Raw genomic sequence first — 21048 nt, 5'->3', positions numbered from 1 at the left:
CTAGAGGCATTTATCCATAAATAAAACTCCACCAATGGGACTTTATCAACATAGCAGGATTTCAGGTATTTCAGAGGTTTCTACCTTAAGTGACCTACTAATAATAAGAATTATTAACCCATTCAACAGGTGCTATGCACAGTACAATGACAAGGCAGAAAATTTACCATTTGCTGCAAACCCTGCTATTATGTAAGCAGGCTAGGGCAAAAATTTGCCAACTGTTAAAGAGGGTATCTTTGCCAGCAAGAGGCAGTTCTTCATTTCCTTACTACCAGTGCAACTATGGCAGATTGCAATTCATTTGATTGTGATGACACAAAGCTCTGTTCAAAGCAACAAAGACCTAAAGCCAACTGCACACAACTGATCTCTAGTGAGGTTCTAGCAAGAACATTGCGGACTCCCTTCTCCCTTTCGTATTTTCACGTATTACAGTTCACTATAGTAATAACTATTCAGTAACAAGTGCTTGTTTATTTTCTTTAAAAGCACACACAGACCTGGATGCTGCATCTTGGAAGGAGATTTATTCATAGGTGAAGCTACCTGCAGGAATATTCTCCGCCGCCAGGAGATGCGGCGAGGTGTGAGTGTAGCCCCCGCAGCATTTAGAGATTCACTACTGCAGACAGTTGATGTTCTTTTCTTTCCCTCCCCATCACTGAAGGAAAGAAAAAGCAGATGATGTGATAAAAGTCAGTCATCTTTGGATGGATGGAAAAACAAAATAAAAAAAATCTTTATTAAGTCTGTCTAATGTACAACCAAACCTGCAGGAGCATTTGCTGGGAAGCTTCAGAAGGCAAAGCGTGCTGTGCATGAGGTGCACCCTGAATACAGAAATGCCCAGTTGTTTTCTTGTAACACAGTGCTGTGAAGTTTGCACTATATACCACCAGGAAGAATTCATAGCATTCATACAGTGCTCAGCTGGAAGCTCAGAATAAATGCTAAACTTTCTGAAAAGCTACAAGAAAAACATGGTAATATTTAGCCTCTAGAACAGACAGCAATGGGTTTTGTTTATCATACATTAGTCTTACAGGGGCAATCTGATGTAATGCCATTAAAAGTACAGATGTTGCTTTAGCAGAGCACATCGCTCCATTTAGTCCCATTTTAAATGGCATGATGAGCTTCACAGGTGAATATTTCATTGGAGGCAATGTTCTGGCCTTCTCATTTAGCCTCTTTCCTATGCTTCAAGAGGCGGAGACTTCACTTTGTACAAATAGGGCCAAACGTCCTCAAGTTTCATCAGCATCTCCAGCTGAAGGAAGAGAGCCTTTACAAACAGAGGGCAGGCTCAGTTCCTACCACAGTGACCTGAAAGGAGATGATGTCCTCCCCAGTTGCCATGTAGAAATATATTTACATGGTAATTTTAATAGCAGCTTATGTTGCTGGAAGAGACAAGGAGAGGACACAGGGAAGCTTTGCTGGGAGGTCAATCTAAGAGGACAACAAGCACACCTCTCTATTGACTACTGCTAGAGGAAAGGAAATTTAGCCTTCATAAGTACTTGAGCCATTTTCAGAAATATTTCAGCATTTTGCTTTTGTGGTTGTAAAGTAGATGCACAGATCTCTCATAGCAGTGGGTACATTGATTATCTGCGAAAAATCCTTCTGTGCAACATCAACAGTGACACACAGCTACAGGCTTCTTGGGAAGACAGCATCAAATACAGGGAGTTGTGTCTACAGCTTTATCTTCATCACAGGGAAAACTGCTACATCAATGCAGCAGCAAACACTCAAACCTTCATCCTGTGAAGAACTTTCATGCTACAGTGCAAAGTCCCTAAAAAGAGTTAGATGAAAGGAAAGCCCAGCATGTTAACTGTTCATTATGTTTTTAGTGGTAAGTCAGTTCCAGATGATCACAGTTTGCCAGCTGCAGTTTGGCTCCCCACATCTGGCTTGCACAAAAGAAGAGATCTGCAAGAGAGCCAGACTATGAAGTTTCAACGACACCATCCTATCAGCTACACCATCTCTATCAGCACTTTTTGTATCAAATACTCTGCGCTGAATGATAATCTACCAAGCATGTTTGGTGACCAAAGCTGCCCCTATACTAATGATCTGCAACAGCTCCCTGGGATTTGTAAGCCTCAGTGAGCAAACTGGACTCACTGTCATACACAGGTATCAGACCCTGCTTCTCTATCCCGGCAGAGAAATAATCACGTCTAAGTTCACCTACCCAGCGTTAGGCACCACCCTTGCTCTCCTCTAAGAACAGTGCTATGGGCTGGGAGCCCTGGATAACAGACAGTCTGAATTATTTTCTAGTCTCAATTTAGTTTCTAGAGTACCCTCAGTTCCTTGGGGAAACTAACCCCATCCTTGCTGGAACCAGCACAGCATCATATTATTAGTAGATGGTCTCAGTAGAGCCCCATGCTGCACTAACCAAAACAGCCACATAAAACCCTGTGACAATCTTCTTTGGCTAACTGTTACACAATCTTTGGTGACAGGGTAACCACCGCTTGTGCTAGCTAAATACAGACTACAAAACTAATTTGAATCTAGAGGTGCTGTTTTCCAAAGCTATTTTAGTCCAACAACTCTTGGAAATAAGATAATGATTAATATAACCAAACTCAATACAACTTGTGTTTCTATAAATAATTGTAATGAAACTACTTCTCACTATTTCAAGTCTTACATATCCCATGCTGGAACACAAAAACTTGAGTCATTCCAGGATTTACTAAATAGAAGCTACATAACAAGGGAATGAAAACTTTCTTTCTACTGCTATGTACAAAAGTGTACATTCAGCTACTGTGCCTCTAAACACGCAGACAGTCCTACGAATAGTGTTCAATTTGCAGTAGTAAAATTTACAGGCAAGTCAGAAGAAGAAGGTGGCTATTGTAGGATATGAAACAAAGCTTTTTATATCATTTGAGTTGCAGAGTTTACAGTGGGATGGATTAGTCACATGTGCTACCTCGTGAACTGTGCAAATCATACAGTTCTGAGGACCCACATTACTGTTGTTAAACCCTCCCTTCCAAAATTCCCCTGACATTTTAAGCACTTAACATTAATCATCTCCTCTTTTAAAGAGCTGTCTGATGAGTGATTAGAGGAAAACTTTTGAAAGTCTCATTTGCACATCTTGCTGTATTCAATGAAAACAAGATTTAGGAAAGAGAGGCTAGAAAGGGAGCAAAGAAAGTTTCCTCATTTCAAGACGGACAGACGAGTCCTAGCTTAACATCAGATCTGAAGGTCTGAAACAACACCCTACAGAGTAAAAGCAGAAAGAAGTCAGTAAAATGGTAATGTCTCCTATCCTGCGATGAAACGGTTCAGAAGATTGGTGCAAAAAACAGATGAGTTAACTCAATTACATATTCCCCACCTTGAAACAGGAGTTGCACAGTACTTATTCTCTGGACTTCAACATCTTTCATACCTAAACTTAATGGGCTGGCTTCACTCTTGGTCATATTTACAAAATTACTTCAGGTTTTAAGGTAGTTGTGGATTTTTCCTCTAGACAGGGTGGGGGTAAAGAAAAAAAAGTGTATTCTCAGCATTAGGTATCAGCTCCCTGCAAAATGAAGATATTTATTAATGTGAGCAGAGAGACTAAGAGCATAAGCAAGTCCAAAACAACAACTTCTTAAATGGAGTTCAGTCATTCCTACTGAAAAGCAGCACAGAGCTTTCACTACCTCCCAATCTGGGGAAACAGAGACTTTCACAAGTTTCCTGTCAGGGCACTGATACCGAACCTCAAACACCCACAGGAAAAATTTTTAAGGATTCTTAAGAAAAGGCCCTGTTCTGACAACACACAGGCTTAAACACCTACATGGAAAACACGTTGCAAGTTCAACTAGCAGAAACAGTCCACTCATTTATTCCAGTTTTTAATGATGTTTTCCACTTTAAGAAAAAGTTGCTACCTCAAACTCAAGAAAATTACAACTTCTCTATAAACTATGGATTATAGAGCCTAGACATCGGGGCAAGGCAAAGGATGAGTATTGCTTGGTTTATACAGTGACACAAAACCGTTCTTTAAAATGCTCCCAAAGCGCGATACTCAAAAAACCACAAAACTACCCCATTTCTTGTGAACTCTTTACACAATACTTATCCGAATTATTTTGCGCTTGAGTCTATGCAAGCCAACTGACTTGAGAATAAATACTGTTGCTGATTGTGCCAAGGTTTGCATTCTTTCCCCAGTTCACTTTCATTTCAACTTCTCTTGGCTGCTCTGAGTAGCAATTGAATCAACTCGACCAACTTCGCAATTTGGAGGATGAGATGGTACAAAATCCCCCAGATTGAGTACAGAAAGAGCTAATATATCAACTCCAAGGACTTAAGCTGGCAGAAGCTGATATGTAAGTACATGAAGTATTTTTCCCCTCTGGTAGGAAGAAAAACTAGTTCCAACCAGTTTACACCTCTCTATTGGTTCTCACTCCTGGCACATATTTTTATTCTGAATAATTACTTTCTGCTATTTTGTTTAAAGAACATTTGTGGGGACTGAGGCAAAAAAAGGGTTAAGTGTGGTAGAACTAATAGGGAGGAATAAGCAGCTGCAGCACTGTTCTGGCAAAGGATGAAGTTGTGTGAAGCTACTCCCTAGATAAGGAGGTGCTGCTCATACAGAAGAGAGATTCCCTTTTCGGTGGGAACGTGATCTTTCAGAGTACACGATGGTGTAAACAAGTAAAGTAGAAAATTACTGGCCTTGGTAGAAAAGTATATAAAGAGCACTACATACAGTATATAAAGATCCTGCATATCGGAGTCTGTGCATTTCAATTGCCACAAACATTGTCAAGTATTTTACTTTCCTCATGGGAAATGAAGCTGTTTTGAAAAAAAGCAACCTGTTTAATTCAAGTGGTGATAAAACAGCTTAAATTATTCTTGCATAACAACGCAATGAACAGAGACAGTGTGGGTTACTCAAACCTATCCTGAACGTTGTCCCATTTTTAAAAGTGCTGCTTTTATTTGTATATTAAAAAGCCAAACAGATTCTTCCAATAGCCTAGCTTTCAGGAGTAGCTGTTGAATAAAACCCAGAAATTCCAGAAGTTACAGAAATGAAACTTTACAAAACAGATTATGCTTTCAAATTCCTGTTTGTTTACCTTCACATTGGCAGGATTTTTTTTAATCCTTATGTGTGTTTGTGTTCAATATTAAACGCTGCACAACATGCTTGTCAAAATTCAAGATTATGCAGACCATATCCACCATAGTCTTCTCTCTAGACAAATGAATTGACAATGCAGTAAAAACATTCTGAAGGCATCTATTAACATTGTGTTGATGCCCAACTTTACTATACTGTTCTTTCCTTAAAGCAGAAAATATATTGGCATTTTCTCTCTTCCACAGAAAGCATCACAGTAGTGATCATTAGAATTAAACCAAAAAAAGCTCAGTCTCTCCACAAACATTAGGAAAAAAGACATGACTTTCACCATAGTGAACTTATCTGTAGAATAATATTTTTTTTTCTCCTGGCTTTAAGTATCTCCAACACCACCATTTAAACCCTAGCAAGTCAACTGAGGCTTCCTTTTAAATGAAGGCCAAGACATTTTTAGGGCATGATTCGTGCTTCCTAAATGAAGATGTTCCCCGTCACAGGCACAACTGGCTGTATTAGTGTTCAGGAAGGATGGCAGATAAATAGGCAGGATAAGTTCTGTAAATGTCAGAATATTAAAGACAATCACATTGTCTTTAATGCAAAGCTGCCTGTTGTATCATGTGTAATCTCAAAGCTACATGATATGGGAAGTCAGACTATACAGGATTCTTCTCCAGTGCAATGTGGCTAGGATTCACTTCATGAATGTGTAGTAACCATGATGATTCTTAGAGACAAAAATACACTGAAGTTTTAATTAGGGTTCCTAACAGTTAAATAGCTTATAGTCTCCAGATTGTAAAGGACTGCCACACTGTGCTCAATTCCAACCTAGCATACACTCACACAAGAATGCTAAGAACACCTCACATAGGGCCTACTGGGACAGAAGATAGTCCTCCCTGTGAAAAATAGCCAAAGGAAAAGAAACAAACACCACCAAAAAAAAAAAAAAAAAACACAACACAAACCAACACACAAGAACAACCAATCTAGTCTAGTGGAAGATATCCCTGCCCTTGGCAGGGGGGCTGGGCTGGAACTAGATGATCTTTAAAGTCCCTTCCAACTCTAACCATTCTATAATTCTATGAAAAAACACATTGTAAAAAATTTGAACTTCCTCTCATTCATAAATCTGATGGCACAACACATATTTGCAAGCTAAATCGGGGGAAGTTTAAAGAGTTTCAGCCACCATCAACTGGACAATATATTTCATTCTCCATTAGCCACTTCAAGTGACAGTTGGATTACCTCAGTCACTCTTATCATTATTCATTCAGCACTTCTTTCTGACTATATTTGTTGTATTTGCTTCATGAACCTAACTAGATGACAACACTTCACCCTTGCTACTGCAATTTCTTTACCATGATAGCTATGGCCCAGTTGTTCCCAGCAAGATCTATAGTTACTGAGATCCCATTTTCACAAGAGTTTTTGAACAAATTCAAGATTAAATGGTATCAGAAATCTGTACAAGACAAAACCTAAGTAGAAACACAGTGGTCTTCTGGGAATTACTCCTAATTTGAAGATCTCTTCATCTTAGGGTTCAAAACTCCATTATAATGAAAGATACTTCTTGACTGGCATGCATAACCAATTCCAGAAAGAGTAGTATCTCAGAAATTTCAGCTTGGAATTAGATAGCATTAAAGTACAGTTTTAGTACAATACTCAATCCCCAAATCCAGAAAGCTAGGTTCAATGGGACCTGAGCATTGCTTCAGCTTGGACCAAGTCTGCTAACCAAAGGGAACACAGAAACGAAGTTGAACTGCAGCCCATATAAGAGGTAGTCTGTAAGAGACGTTTGGGTTTTTTTGCCATTTCTCTGCACACCCTGGTGTGCACTCATCTGTTTCTTTAATTTCAACTTTAATAATTGACCTCCTACTAGTCTAGCGTTACTGCAGTGTAGCAGGGAATGGAAAATCTAGGCATCTAATTCACTTATATAGTAACTATTACTGGACAAAAGGTTTAGAACAGGTGATATTAAAAGACTACTTCTACACTGGACAAGATGTCAATCTTTCGTCTCATACTTCATAGACATACACTACTTATTCCTTATTCATTTGCGTATGGGTAAAAAGGTGGGGTCACCTTAAAGTGACTCCCGCTTCAAAACTGTCAAATATTTCTAAGACTGGTTTTGGAAAGACCTCTGAAAATTAAGGAGTGGTTAGTTTACATCACCCCTTTACTGGAAAGTGAATCTAGAAAAAACACCATCTACTTAAAATCTGTGGGATTTGGGGGGGGGGGGGGCAGGGAATGGGCCAGCAGAGGTTCTGCCCCCAAGGCTATGCAGTCACCTTCCTGTAAGGATGTTTCACCTTATTCCACTTATACACAAGTTTACTGTGCTGGAAGGACCTAAACTGTAGAAATTTCCCACGAGGAGTTTTGTAATTGTGTCTACATTACAGTTATTTGCTGCATGCTGTACACCAACTACAGATTAGAGGCCAGGAAGAGACACTTCAAATGTCCCTGAAATCAAGGTAGGATACAGTGTGTTTAAGGAGATGATATGTACCTTTGTATTTATTCTAACCTGTATATTATTAGAGAGGACTAACCCAAACTGTACCTTAAAGCCACCTTTAGGTCAACTGCCTCTCACATTAGTTTGCATATTTACATAATAACTTACAGTCTACCCCAAAACAGAGATGAGAAACTAATGTGCGTTTAATGAAACTGCACTCCACAAGGTGAAAAAGTTTCTTGAGGCACCTCTAAAAACTTCCACAACCATCTCATATAACTGAAATCCCTGTGTATTAGAGTCCTAACACCCCCAGAATACAGATATCACCAACACTTACTTATTTTTGGTAAGAATGCAATCTACTGTTATTTTTCCAGGGAGAAACAGTCACAAAAGCACCTTCTACAACTCCACAGGTTTCTGTTGGGAATGATTAGGGGAGAGCCACACTCGGAGATGAGGAGTACCAGAAACACAAACATAGTCAGTGAACAAGGAGAGACTGATGAAGGAAAAAGGAGTTGTCATTTACAGAAGAGAAATAAAAAGGCCAGCAACTGGCAAAAAAACATCATGAAGTTCAAAATTATGGTTCCACCCTATTCACTACAGGACTACTTCAGAAAAGTAACCCATACGCAGTTTCCTCAATTGCCCTCCTGAAGGAGAGCCTATTCTTACAGTAAAAAGTAGCGTGATTTCCATACAGACACTCAGTCTTTCACACTGATGACAGAAAGCCCTTCTTTTATCTTCACTTCTTTCCCACTCCTCTTTATCTGGAGGTTATTTGCTGATTCTCTCTAAACATCTCACAGCTAGGATCATCCAGCTAATTTGGCGTTTCCCCTTCCTCATGCACAGGCATCCCATGTTAGTACTGTACACTCTTCACATTGCTCTGTTCTTGTTTTCACATGCCCGTGACCACAGCAACACATGCCAGTTTGCATTCAGCAGAGAAAGCATTAAATTGGAGTGATATTGCTAAAAACCGTTGCATTTCAAGTGACAAACCAATGCAGTAGATTTGCAACACTGCAACAGAAATGGGTCACAGCGATGTCAGCAGACAAGCTTGTATTTTCAACAGCCTTTTTTGGCCAAAAGCCTGTTTGCTTATTTGCATCAAGTACTTGGGAAGTCTGTTAGAAATGCAGGAGCACAAGGCAGAGTGGGAGACCCCCATGTGTTGCACTGCACTGGGAATCCTGCTGTTAAGCTGTTGGCACTGAAGAACTAGGCAGGAGACAATGCTCTCACCTCTTGGAGAGGTCACTTTCCGAGTGCTGGAGCAACCTTCCTGAGCCCTGGTAAAAGCTTTTCAGGAAAGAAGGGGCAGAGACAGAGGAGGGGAGGCGAGGTGATGCAGATTCACTCTCATTGAGAGCATGCCGAACCCCTACAACAGGGCTGTGCAGGCAACAAAAGAACATAGCAGATGGGTCAGCATGGATTTGGATACAACAACAAAACATCCAGATTAAAGATACTGGCCAAGTACCTCATCTTGGCTTACAGTAACTTTGTTTCCCAGAAGATAAAATGTACCAAGTGCACTACTGGGCAGCTTCCCTGATGATATTGATCAGCTGTTACAGTTGATTTCTTTTCAGAAAGATGTCAATGACATTGCAGTACAGGCAGACCACCTTATTTCTTTAGCCTTATTTATTCTCAAAGCAAATTCAGAAAAAAGATCTCTGAAACATTCAGAAAATATCTTTAGAAACCTGCTTCCAGTAACATGAACCATCTTTTTGCTTCCCTTCAGTTTTCTCTTGCTTTTGTAAATAACATGTACTGTTAGAACACATTAGAAAGTGGAGATTATTAAATGTAATAACTTTGGATAAATTGTTGTGAAGTGTTTAAATCAAGAAAGATAGTCCTACTACATAGTTAAACATTGTTACAATAGTAACAAGTGTCGGAGAGACATAAAAATTAATTCAGTTTCTTTTACTTAACATTTTTGATTAATCCTCACTAGGAAAGGGGAGAAGGAAAAATCCCAGCCTACAACCGAGTTGTTACAAACTGTTTTGACTGAAAATCTGCTGATGATGCCACTTAAACAGCGACTTCTTAAAAGTTATCACAAAGAAGTGAAGTCAGCAAGTCCTTCAGTTTGAACTGTCAGGGTTTCCTGTTTGCATACAACATGGTCAGTGGAAAAAAAAATAAGGAAAGTTTATCTCAGTAAAAAACACATTATTTATCTCTTCAGAAACACAATGTAACAAAGCTATTTCAAGGCTAGTTGCTTACCCTTCACCCCCTTCCACTCTCTTAAACAGAATAAACTTGTTTGTCTTTCTCTACAAGCTGGTGCGGCATTCACACTGATATTTTAATCTAGACATCGAACTGGTGAGAAACTACTATTTAAAGCCATTTTTAGAAAGAGCCCACAAAAAGCATAATTGCAGCCAAGCATTGAAACAGACGAGTAATTTGGAGAAAGTGCTCCTCCAACAGAAAAAAAATCAGCTCATCTGGGCCAGAATCCTGTAAAGGTTTTGGGGTTTGCACTACAGATAGCGTGGATGGAGGCAGAGAAAGAAAGTGCAACCAAAGAGGCCCACAATGAACTGTGGGGACCTCTTCTGACTGAGTGAAGAACTCCTGAAGGAACAGCGTTCCACCCTTTAATAGCTGGAGAGTCTCCAAAAAGGAAGGGGAAAGAAGTTACAGAGGGAAGCTCCGGAGAAAGGTAAACAGGGAAATCGCATGCCTCACAGTTCAGTGGAGGTATGTTTAACCCTTATGTCCTTTTGTGAGATTCCGCACCAGTTTTAATTCTGGATATACTCTCTGGGAGCTTCGCTAACACAGCGACTGACACTTGAAGTTGCCGGTGCCTTTTTCATCCTGGCCTAAAACCATCAGGCTACCATCTCTGCAGTTAAAAGCAGTGAGGACCTCTTCTCCAAAGGGCCTGACTATGGACACTGCCAAAAAAGGCTCAGCTCAGAGGTGACAAATAAATAAATAAACAGATCGGCACTGGCATCCAGCCTGATGATCAATTTGCTGGATTGATGCTTCCCCTGAATCACTAATTCAGGGATTAGTGAGTTACTGCAAAGCACTAAACTACTGAGAGGCACAGAAGACAGGCTGAAAAGAAATATACAAAACTCAGAGCAGTGCAGAAACAGCTTCCGTAAGAAGGAACATGGGTGAGGCTCGTGTACCAAAATCTCTGCAGTCAGCAGGCGCGTGGCATAGCATGCCCTAACTCACCTTGTCGTCTCGACGCAGCTTTGCCGCAGCAGTGGGGATCGGACGCTCTGGGACCTCCCGTTCTGGAAGGTTATCCTCCTCCTGGTGCTGGAGGGGGGGTGGCTGAAGGTGTGTGCGCGCCTCCTGAACTGGGGGGAGTCCAAATCTTCCTCGGGAAATGGCTGCCAAGCTGAGGACACGGGGGACGCCGGAGGAGTGGCTGGTGGGGAATCACCCGGCGAAGCGTCCTGAAAGGAAGTGCTGGCGGAGTGAGGCCTGCCGCTCTGTGCCCTACGAGAGCTCTCGCCTAACCCCACAAGTCATGCACAGCATCGAGGCACCAAAGCCTCTCCCCCTTCTTGGTCATGACCTATTGTATGCTAATTATCGCCAAAACCAGACATCCTTTGATAATTTACTCCAAACCAACAGCCTCCTTCTTTAAAAAAGAAAAAGAGAAGAAAGAGGAGGGAGGAATAAATATATATATATACAATGCAAACAATATACTAATTACTCTAGGCATCCTCTCGCAGGGATCTGCATTCCAGCTTCTGGACTTCTGGCTCTTTCGGGAAAAAACAGGAATTGAAAAGACTAGGGAAACTGCTTTCAGCTAGTTTCCTCGACATATCGTGAGCATACTTCCTGTACCGTCATAGCGATATCCTGGAAGAGAGACTGTTACTACACAGCCAGTTTATGAGTAATTGTAGCCGGAAAACCATAACAGAATCTTCACCTCCTGGGAAAACCAGCAGCCAATCCTCACGTAAGGTAAAACATTAAAAACAGGAAATAAAAAGAAAGTGAACAGAGTTCCGCCCGCTCGTCCCCATACAGCATCCCCAACAGCTGGTTTTAGGTCAGAAATTCTTACTTCCCTAAAGCAACTATTACTTACAGAAAGGATTCTTCACCTTCCGAGCATTTCCTTTTGTTGAGGTATGACCTTTTTTAATTACTTCAGCAAAACAAGGCATAAGCTGACCAGAAATTCCCTGCTTTTTGTAAAAGCAAGGGAAGTGTAGAAAAAAAGGACTGGCAAGAGATTAAAGCTGAAGCTTCAAGTCAACATACATGCGAGCTTTCTTACACCCTCCACCTCCCAGTGGAAACTCTTATTTGAGTTTTGTAAATTGATGTGCTTTGTGCTACTTCCTTCAAACTGAAGCAGAGTGCTACATTTATGCTTCGTTAACACCCGTACACGAAACATGCCAATTTTAACTAAGCTCCGTACGCACTTTGTCAGAAGCAAGGCTGTTGCAGCGCTCAAAGCTGTCCACGCTTCCCAGGCGCCCTCGCATTCTGTTGGCTCCCTACAAGAAAAAAGGCAAGTAATTTCATGTGGTCTTTTTCCTCTTTTACTTAAGGTTAAGCAAAGATGGCAACAGCTGTGCAGCTGAACACAGGACAGTTGGGGCACATGACACATTTGACGTAAGACCACAGATCGGGGGGCAAGTACTGGATTTTACAGGCAGTGACGTCTTTAGCTGGCAAGACTCTATCTTCTACCCCCTTGCTCCCAGGAGTTTTAAATCTGCAGCTCTGTTGTCTGAAACTATTTCTTGATCCATTTGAGGCAAAATAGCTGAGTTGGCTTAAAAAGTCAAGTTGCAAAAGCTCCAGACTCCAATACTGTGCATGCACCGCAGCTCACAGACGCATTTGACATACTATGATCCAAACAGAGAATTTACTCCGTATCTACTCATTTCAGACAAATTAATTCTACCGTGGCAAAAGTAATGAAAGCATTAAAACTGGGAAAAATGCTCTCTGGATGAAAATTCAGCCAAATAGCGCCAGATACAAACAAGCCTTTTCAATTATAATGTAGATAATCCTGAGGCAAGTTTGCTAGAAATTTGCAGATCCTTGCTGAAATTGTTAACAGTCATCTTGTTTCGCAGGAAGAGGTGACAGTGCTGCAATACTTTTGACTACCTTCCACTCCTAACTAATTCCCATGAAACACGGGTGATGTCCGCTGTTGGACACTTAAAACTGCTGAAGTAAGTTGCTTTCAGTACTTTATCAAGGGAAAAATAGTTTGGGTTTTAGGAAGACTATAGACAGAGCTCCTCTAGGTATGCTTGCAACTACAGGGGAAGTTATACCAAGATCAGCAGTATTTATTTAGCCTACTTTTTCATGGTAAGGTTTATTCTCAAGACTTAGAGTGCCCTTTAAGTACATTATCCCATTTAAGCTCATTACCAATGAATACTCTGCCTGAAGCATCTCTTTGCTGACCCTCACAATAAAACAAGAGCAAAGAATAACTTGGAAGTTTCTCACTAGCTTTAAAAACAAACACTTTTGGCACCATAATAAGAGCTTTTTGGTTCAGGAAAAAAAAAACAAATACAGAGGAGGTTAGTGCAGCATGGGCTGGAAGAAATCTGTTCATAAGGTCAAAGAGAGGTTGTATTTATTTTTCTGAGGTACCTCATTAGGAAGCCACAGCCTGTTTTCAGTTCAAACCTGACAAAAATAACATCAGTCCCAAAAAAAAACAAGTGAAAAAGTGACACTCCTCTGGGACTAAGGGAAGCCAGAGCACCGAACGCAGCATGTTTCCCCATGGTGAGTAGTGAGCAGCTACTCCTTCAAGTAGCTTAAAATGTCACTGGATGCTATTTGTCTAGCTAAGCAGCCATCCACTTAAAGTGTTCCTAGATATCTGGTTACTACTTACTTATTTCTAATTTTGCCAAGATTGAGGCTGCATAAGTCTCTCCCCCACATATATGGACTTTCACTTTTTACTTAAACCCTTTTATCTACAAAAAGATGCTGAATACCAATTTAAAAAAAAAAAAAAATCTTTCCTGGTCTCCTTGTTACTAAATATACTTAAAAAAAAGATGGTAAGTCATGCAATAATTAGCAACCCATTACATCAATACCATGTGATTTGCAGCTGGCTTAAGGAGGGGAAAACCCATCACACCAATAGGTACTGGTGCCTAAATACCTTTAGGAATTAGCCACGATCCACTAGGCTTGTTGTAATAGCCCGATGAAGAATAAGAACTATTGAAACAGTCTTTGTATAACACACGTATGCATGTAATACACAGTATACACACACAGAGACACTCATCATATATACCTGCTTTAACCAAATGATTAGTGGTTGAGCTGCACTGTAAATTATTTTTCTCGGTCTTGAATTGTGTAACCTTTAAATGGATCTGCAAGGATGAACCCCTATGTGTATCATGATTCACTACAACATACTGCTGTTCCTCACCTCTTGCAGTTTCAAGTTAAAGATAAGACAACCTTCTTCACAACAGCAAGTCTGCTCCATAAATAGCAAACTTAAAATGGCCCCAATCCACACTTAGGTCTCCACTTCTCTTGAACTCAATTATGGACTATGTAGATCCTTACACTATAACATGAAGCACATCACAGTAGCCCTGGTAAGAAGGAACATACTATATGGAAAAAAAAAAAAAAAAAACCAAACCAAACCAACATATAAGCAATTTCCCTTCAGAGACTCTTCAATTTAAGCAGTGCATTTCATCTACGTGATTTTTGCTTGACATGATCAGAGCGCTAGTATGTCCGTATATGGCAGGGCTGCTTTGCTGTGTTATTCCCAGTGATGTACGCCTGTTCCAAACCATCGCAAGGTTAGTGACCCACCGTCAAAGCTAGATCACTTTCCAGTCACATGTGCTTTAGATGTGGAAAAGAAATCAGACTCAGCACAAGCATGACTGTAGCTGTCACCATTTGATGATATTCCAGACTGCTGAAATTATCCAGATCTTCTGTCGTCACTCTCTTTTGTGTGCGCACTCTCTCTTCAGACAAGTCCCTAGCACGTAAAATGTGCTACACAACATAGGCCAGATTTGACTAGGAGAATTTTACTGCTAGCTTCAGTCCTAGGTCAAATTCACATCAAACTTTAAGTACAAACAGTTCTAAGGATCTTCCTGCCTCCTTTATAGGGAACATCACATGGTGAATGACCTGCTACAGCACTTAGATGTACACAAGTCTATGGGGATGGATGCAATCCACCCAAGGGTACTGATGGAGCTGGCAGAAGTGCTCACCAAGCCACTTTCTATCATTTATCAGCAGTCCTGGCTAACCAGGGAGGTCCCAGTTGACTGGAGGTTAGAATGGAGTTAAATCCAGTTGGCGACTGGTCACAAGCGGTGTTCCCCAGGGTTTGCTATTGAGGCTGGTTTTGTTTAATATCTTCATCAATGACCTGGACGAGGGGGTCAAGTGCACCCTCAGTAAGTTTGCAGAGGATAGCAATTTAGGCAAGAGTGTAGACCTGCTTGAGGGTACGATGGCTCTACAGAGGGATTTGGGCAGGCTGGATCGATGGGTCAATGCCAGCGGTATGAGGTTCTACAAGGCCAAGTGCCAGGTCCTGCACTTGGGTCACAACTACCCCATGCAGTGCTACAGGGTTGGGAAGAGTGGCTGGAAAGCTGCCTGGCAGAAAAGGACTTGGGGGTGTTGGTTGACAGTTGGCGGAATATAAGCCGGCAGTGTGCCTATGTGGCCAAGAAAGCCAACAGCATCCTGGCCTGTATCAGGAACAGTGTGGTGAGCAGGACTAGGGAAGTGATTGTCCCCCTGTACTCAGCATTGGTCAGGCCTCACCTTGAGTGCTGTGTTCAGTTTTGGGGCCTCTCACTACAAGAAAGGCACTGAGGTGCTGGAGTGAGTCCAGAGAAGGGCAATCAAAGCTGGTGAGGGGTCTGGAGAACAAGTCTTATGAGGAGCGGCTGAGGGAACTGGGGTTGTTTAGTCTGAAGAAAAGGAGACTGAGGGGAGACCTTATCACTCTCTACAACTACCTGAAAGGAGGGTGTAGAAAGGAAAGGTAGGGGTCAATCTCTTCTCCCAAGTAATAAGAGATAGGACAAGAGGAAATGGCCTCAAGTTATGCCAGGGTACGTTTAGATTGGGTATTAGGAAAAATTTCTTCACTGAAAGGGTTGTCAAGCATTGAAACAGGCTGCCCAGTGAAGTGGTAGAATCGCCATCCCTGGAGGTATTTAAAAGACAGGAAGACATGGCGCTTAGAGACATGGTTTGGTAGTCATGTTGGCAGCGTTAGGTTGATGGTTGGACTTGATGATCTTAAAAGGTCCCTTCTAACCTAGATGATTCTACGATTCTATCTGTGGCATACTACATTTGCAGGTTACTTTATGACATACCCACATAAGCTGAAGGACAAGTGCAACTTAAGCCTTGATTTAGCATAGTACTTTTAAAATTACTAGCAGAAGGAACTTAATTTCTCTGCTCCAAACTATATTTAGACCTTGCCATCCAGTATTCACCGCTCATCACACTTTCTTTGTAATGACATACTGGATTCCAAGCACCAAGCCTTCTTCAGTTACTCCTCTACACGCCTCTTCTCTGCTTTCAGGACTCTGCCTACTGAGTAGGGGATACTAAGTAATACTTGCAATTCAGACTTCTTTAAAAGGCTTTTTAATATAAGACAGTTCCAGTAATTATCTACAATTCCACATCATACCTGGCTAGCAACACTGAAATAAAGAACAGCTAACTTTTTTTCTTTTAAATCTATTGCTTTTTTTTCCCCTGCAAAAGGACAACTTTGTTACTACTTTCTAAAGATTCTTCGTGACCAATATGAGTAATTTTAGCTATTGAGAGGTAAGGCATTACTTCTCAGAACAGTAAGACTTCCAGTTTATGCAGGCACACTTAGTCACACTTTCAAAAAAAGCTAACATGTCTCTTTATGGGATCATGCAACCATCCTCATTATTTTTTTTATTCTGAAGCAATATATCTGATAACTCACTTGCCATCTACAGTGAATGTTTATTATTCAAAAAAAGTTGCCTTTTTCTCCCCTCTGTATGCGTGGCCTTACCGTAAACTTTCTCGCACAGTTAAGCCACAATCAATCCACCTACAATCCTCAGATTTCAAAACAGGGTTATCACTTCAATAAGTATTTATCAGACTGAGGCCAAAACCCCCCAAAATATAAAATCTGATAGGTCTTTACTGTCAAGGATATCTGGGAGAGCTGCTGACAATGAGTTGTTAATCTTACCCTTGAGAAGATATTTTCCAGAGAGCTGGTCAAGGATTTCTTGGCCTTGTTTTTCAGAATGTCAAGTTTAAACCTGCCACCACTGGTGGTGCTTTCCGGAATCACACTGTTAGAAATAGTCTGTTGAAATGAACAAGGACACAATTCAGCTTTGGCAATTCCTTTTACAATTGCAGACCTCCAAAGACTAGAGCTGAACTAAGTTACATAATAAATAATATACCTGGCCTTTATTTAAAAAATAACACCAAAAAAAAATCCCCAAACAAACAAAACCAAACCCAACCCACAGTTAAAGGCACATTTCATCCCTGAAGACTATCTTGTAAAAGCATATACATTTAAGAATACTGTTACCCATTTCCCTTGCTAGGTAAGTTTGTAGTTTAAACTGAAACCAAGGCCCTCTTCATCCCTATTCCCCCTAGAAATGACTGTTTAGGAGTGGGGATCAGGGAGGAAGGAAAAGGATTGAAGAGGTATCCTCACACTGTAAGAAAACCTAGACCGAAAAACATTTGGTTGTCTTTCTTCCCTCCCCTCCTGCCCCCCGAACTTAAATAAAACCCAAGCATGCCACAGCAAATCAAATCAAATTACTTCTCTTTCACAGTCCTCTCTTAATTACAATACCCAGCTTCAGCTACGCCTTGATGAACCATAGCAGAGGCCCTGCTAGTATTCAAGGTTGCATTTGAGTAAGGTGGGAGGAAGCAGAGGAGTAATACAAAAATAAGCTTTACCGATGGTGCTTCACCAATGTGAACGTGTGTTTTCTGCTTAGTTTCACAGAGTTGGCGTAGATGTAAGATCACAAGTTCATTTTCTTCCTGGTCATTGTCAGGCTTCATTTTCTGTTAGTAACAGCAAAGAAAAGAAAAAAGTTGTCTTTCAAGTCATCATTTGCTTATTTTACGCTCCATATGTCTGTATTCTTTGAAGTTAATATATTGATATGCCAGAGTGCACTATTAGTGTGTCAAATTGTACTACTGTTTGTGTGTCTTCATGCTCCTGAGCAAAATAGACCAAAGCTTTCCATATGGAGAATGTTACAGGCTGTGGAGAGGAGGAAGCCTTATACCCACACATTTTGTTCCTACAGTTGTCTGCCATTGTATAACCTTATAAATGGAATAAGGAACCCACAAAAACCAAACAGGCATTCCCTTCCTCAGGCAGCTAGAGAGGAGCACAGCCTTTGGAAATATAATTATGGTATACTTCATCTGCTTGAGTACACTTGCTTACACCTCTTGCCTCAGAATAAGTCAAAAGAGAGTTTCTGCAAATACCAACCACCTCTTTGATACCTGCATGTCTCACCTGCTCTCAACTCATTCCCACACCACTTTCAACTAGGGAAATGCATTTACAGACAAAGAACTAAGCTCGGAAAAAAAATACTCTGGGTATGAACACAAAACATCTCAGCAGACTTGGGAAGCAAAACTTTTCCGATAGCAGTGTATCACACATGAGGTTGGAGCATGCTATTTCAGTATGATGTTTGGTGGAATAACAATAAGTTCTAGATCAACTACAGAACAAAACAAACATAATCAAAAGAAAAAATGTCTAGTCCATTTTATTATGGTCTTTTTCAAATTTGAAACAACAGCATCTAATGTATTACCTGAACACGTTCAAAAATGTCCGCCTGCTCATTGTCCGTTAGAGACGACAGATGTCTCTGAATTACAAGTTTGGCTCTTGGTGGATAGAGTCCTGAGAAAAGAAAGGAACATTGAAGTTTCTAGATTCTCAAACGATCTCTCAAAAAACTTTTGAAAAAATGATAATAGAAGATAAAAGCCTGCATTTGAGTTTATAAAAGTTTAACGTATGACAGTTGTGTATCTGCAGTATCCATGATACAAAACCCTTCAGGTTTTGCTAAGCCACATGATTTTCTCTCCTTTTTTTAGCAGTAAGAACAGAACTAGCAGCAGCTAAGTGGCTGGCTCCTGTGTAAAATGTTGTGCTCCCTACCCCAGTGATGTCTTCTGTCCTAGCACCAAGAGAACACTAAGATGGAATCCTGACAATTGTATGGGATAGGAGGAAGAGAGGAACAGATCAGGGATATAACTGGAAAGATACTCCATGCACAAGACACTCAGAAGTTTCTAGCTGTGTTTAATTGAAAAAGTCTACATGCATTTCTACACTAGCAAACGGTAGGGTACAGGCCATACCAGAGAACTGAAGACACTTTTAAAAGCAAGAACACCATATAAAAGCCGTAAGAATAAAGGAAAGGATTTCTGATGTTCAATAAAGTGCACATTTGTTCACAGAGTTTATTCTAGGAAGCTGCAAAAACTGTGGGGAAAATAACCCCTCCAAATGAGATGAAGATATGTGTTTTTTCCATCCAAGGTATCATTCTTAGAGAATTGCAATCAGAACAGATCAAGATTTTCCCAAGTCAGGAAGCCCTGGATTTGATTATGATAAACTTCTAGACTCTAAACAAAGCAGATGGATAAAAAGAAAGGGACACTAAAATAAGTATTCCAGTCACTAAGTAGTGACTGAAGTGACTAAGTCATAAACTACTATTACCGTACTCAAGTTGTTACCCTAGAAGAGATTTTAATACTGCATACTCATCCCAGGCTTGCAAGTACCTGTATTCAAGATACTTACACTGCCTTATACAGCATCCTCTATAGTTTTTCATTGACAGAAGACTTTCCCAGTTAAGCTTTACCACTTCTGAATATCTGCTGTAAACCCAGAAAATACCAGTCACGACCGAACAGAATTTCACTCCACTAAGATTTTATACTTTGCTTTTCATCCACCAGAGGGAGGTAAGTAGCAACAGTGACTTTTAATGAATGGGAGAACTGGCAATTATCAGCACTATCATCACCAGACCAGTAGATACAAGATGAGTGTAACATATTTGGGGTTTTTTGCATAGGACTCTTCGCAAGGAGACACAGTGGAATGACTATAAAAATAGGATCCTGTTACTATAACTGTTTTTTTAAAAATCCTATCGTGTAAGATTTTTTGCATGTGTTCTGGCATACATCACATCCAGAGAAACTACAAAGGTTTGTGTATTCATATTTGAAGCCAGGTAATTGCCTTAACTTTCTACATTAAACTCCTAACTTAATCATTTATTTCCCATAATAGAGCTAGGTTTTGAAGTATGTAAGAGAACAAACGCAAAGAAGGAAAAAAATAATCCCACACAGGTAAGAACATGAGAAAGTAAGACTCTTTTTGATCACAACTGTCATTTTATGACCCATTTTGAAAGCATGCATCTTCAAGGGGAAAAAAAAAGAAGAGAAGATGAACTAGTGGGTTTTTCTGCTCTGCTTAACATTTAAGAGAGGTACAACAATGAAAGGCTATGTATTTATAACACAAGCTATACTATATTCAGTTGCAATATCATTACTGCTATCACCTACACATGAATACAGAGAGTGCAAAGTAATGCTAAGAATTGCTTATTGGGATAGTTTTCCCTCTGTTCTTACACTGTTTAAGTTGAAAGTGCATGGTTCACATGATTAACATTAACACAGTAAAACTGTTCCAGAATAATCAGAAAAACACAATTAGAAAATAAACTCAGCTGCTACCTTCAATTCTTTCACAAAGTTTGTGCAATGAATGCATAGGGCAGGCCTCACACAGCTTAATCTGCGTCTTGGCATTTTGCAGAGCTGCAGCAGTGCTAAAGGCTTGCTTTAGGGTAAGCATTACCTCATCAACCTAAAGGGGAATGAGGGAAAAGACAGTATATAAACAAAAATGCATGCCATATACATCAAATTAGATTTATAAATCACATCATAGACAGGTGCTTTACAATCAAAAAACCCTGTTTGCTGTCTTCTAAAGAGATCAAGGTTGTATTCCCAGCTTTTCTGCCTTTTCTGTGGATGCTCACCATCTTCAAGTTGTTGTCACTTCAGAGAGTATAATTTTGAATATCTAGCTGCACCTACTCAAGCTTACTGGGCAGGCAGCTGCTGTTTTAAGAAGCCACCAGTGGGGAATTTTTGGCTTGAATATATGCTGGCTAAATAA

At 40.4% G+C, this 21048-nt stretch overlaps 1 protein-coding gene across 2 annotated transcripts in view; it reads right to left on the bottom strand.

Moving 5' to 3' along the window:
• TBC1D4 (TBC1 domain family member 4) overlaps nucleotides 1-20725 on the bottom strand; it is a 41841-nt gene extending 21116 nt beyond the window's left edge. Inside the window, exons 1-8 of one of the 2 annotated variants that reach the window (XM_082488223.1) lie at nucleotides 20598-20725; nucleotides 18623-18714; nucleotides 17730-17840; nucleotides 16987-17106; nucleotides 12137-12211; nucleotides 10911-11137; nucleotides 8925-9074; nucleotides 504-664 (exon numbers count right to left, since the gene is read on the bottom strand). In XM_082488223.1, coding sequence (XP_082344349.1) covers nucleotides 504-664; nucleotides 8925-9074; nucleotides 10911-11137; nucleotides 12137-12211; nucleotides 16987-17106; nucleotides 17730-17840; nucleotides 18623-18714; nucleotides 20598-20718 — 1057 coding nt within the window. In that variant the 5' untranslated portion in view covers nucleotides 20719-20725. The remainder of the gene's footprint in view (nucleotides 1-503; nucleotides 665-8924; nucleotides 9075-10910; nucleotides 11138-12136; nucleotides 12212-16986; nucleotides 17107-17729; nucleotides 17841-18622; nucleotides 18715-20597) is intronic. The other variant, XM_082488224.1, reaches the window with a different exon arrangement.
• Between the last annotated feature and the right edge of the window lie 323 nt (nucleotides 20726-21048).

The sequence above is a fragment of the Vanellus vanellus genome (genome assembly GCF_965231255.1).
Source record: "Vanellus vanellus genome assembly, chromosome: 1".
In the NCBI taxonomy this organism is placed as follows: domain Eukaryota; kingdom Metazoa; phylum Chordata; class Aves; order Charadriiformes; family Charadriidae; genus Vanellus; species Vanellus vanellus.
The sequence above is the reverse complement of the archived record's forward strand: the minus strand, read 5'-3'. Positions and strand labels throughout refer to the sequence as shown.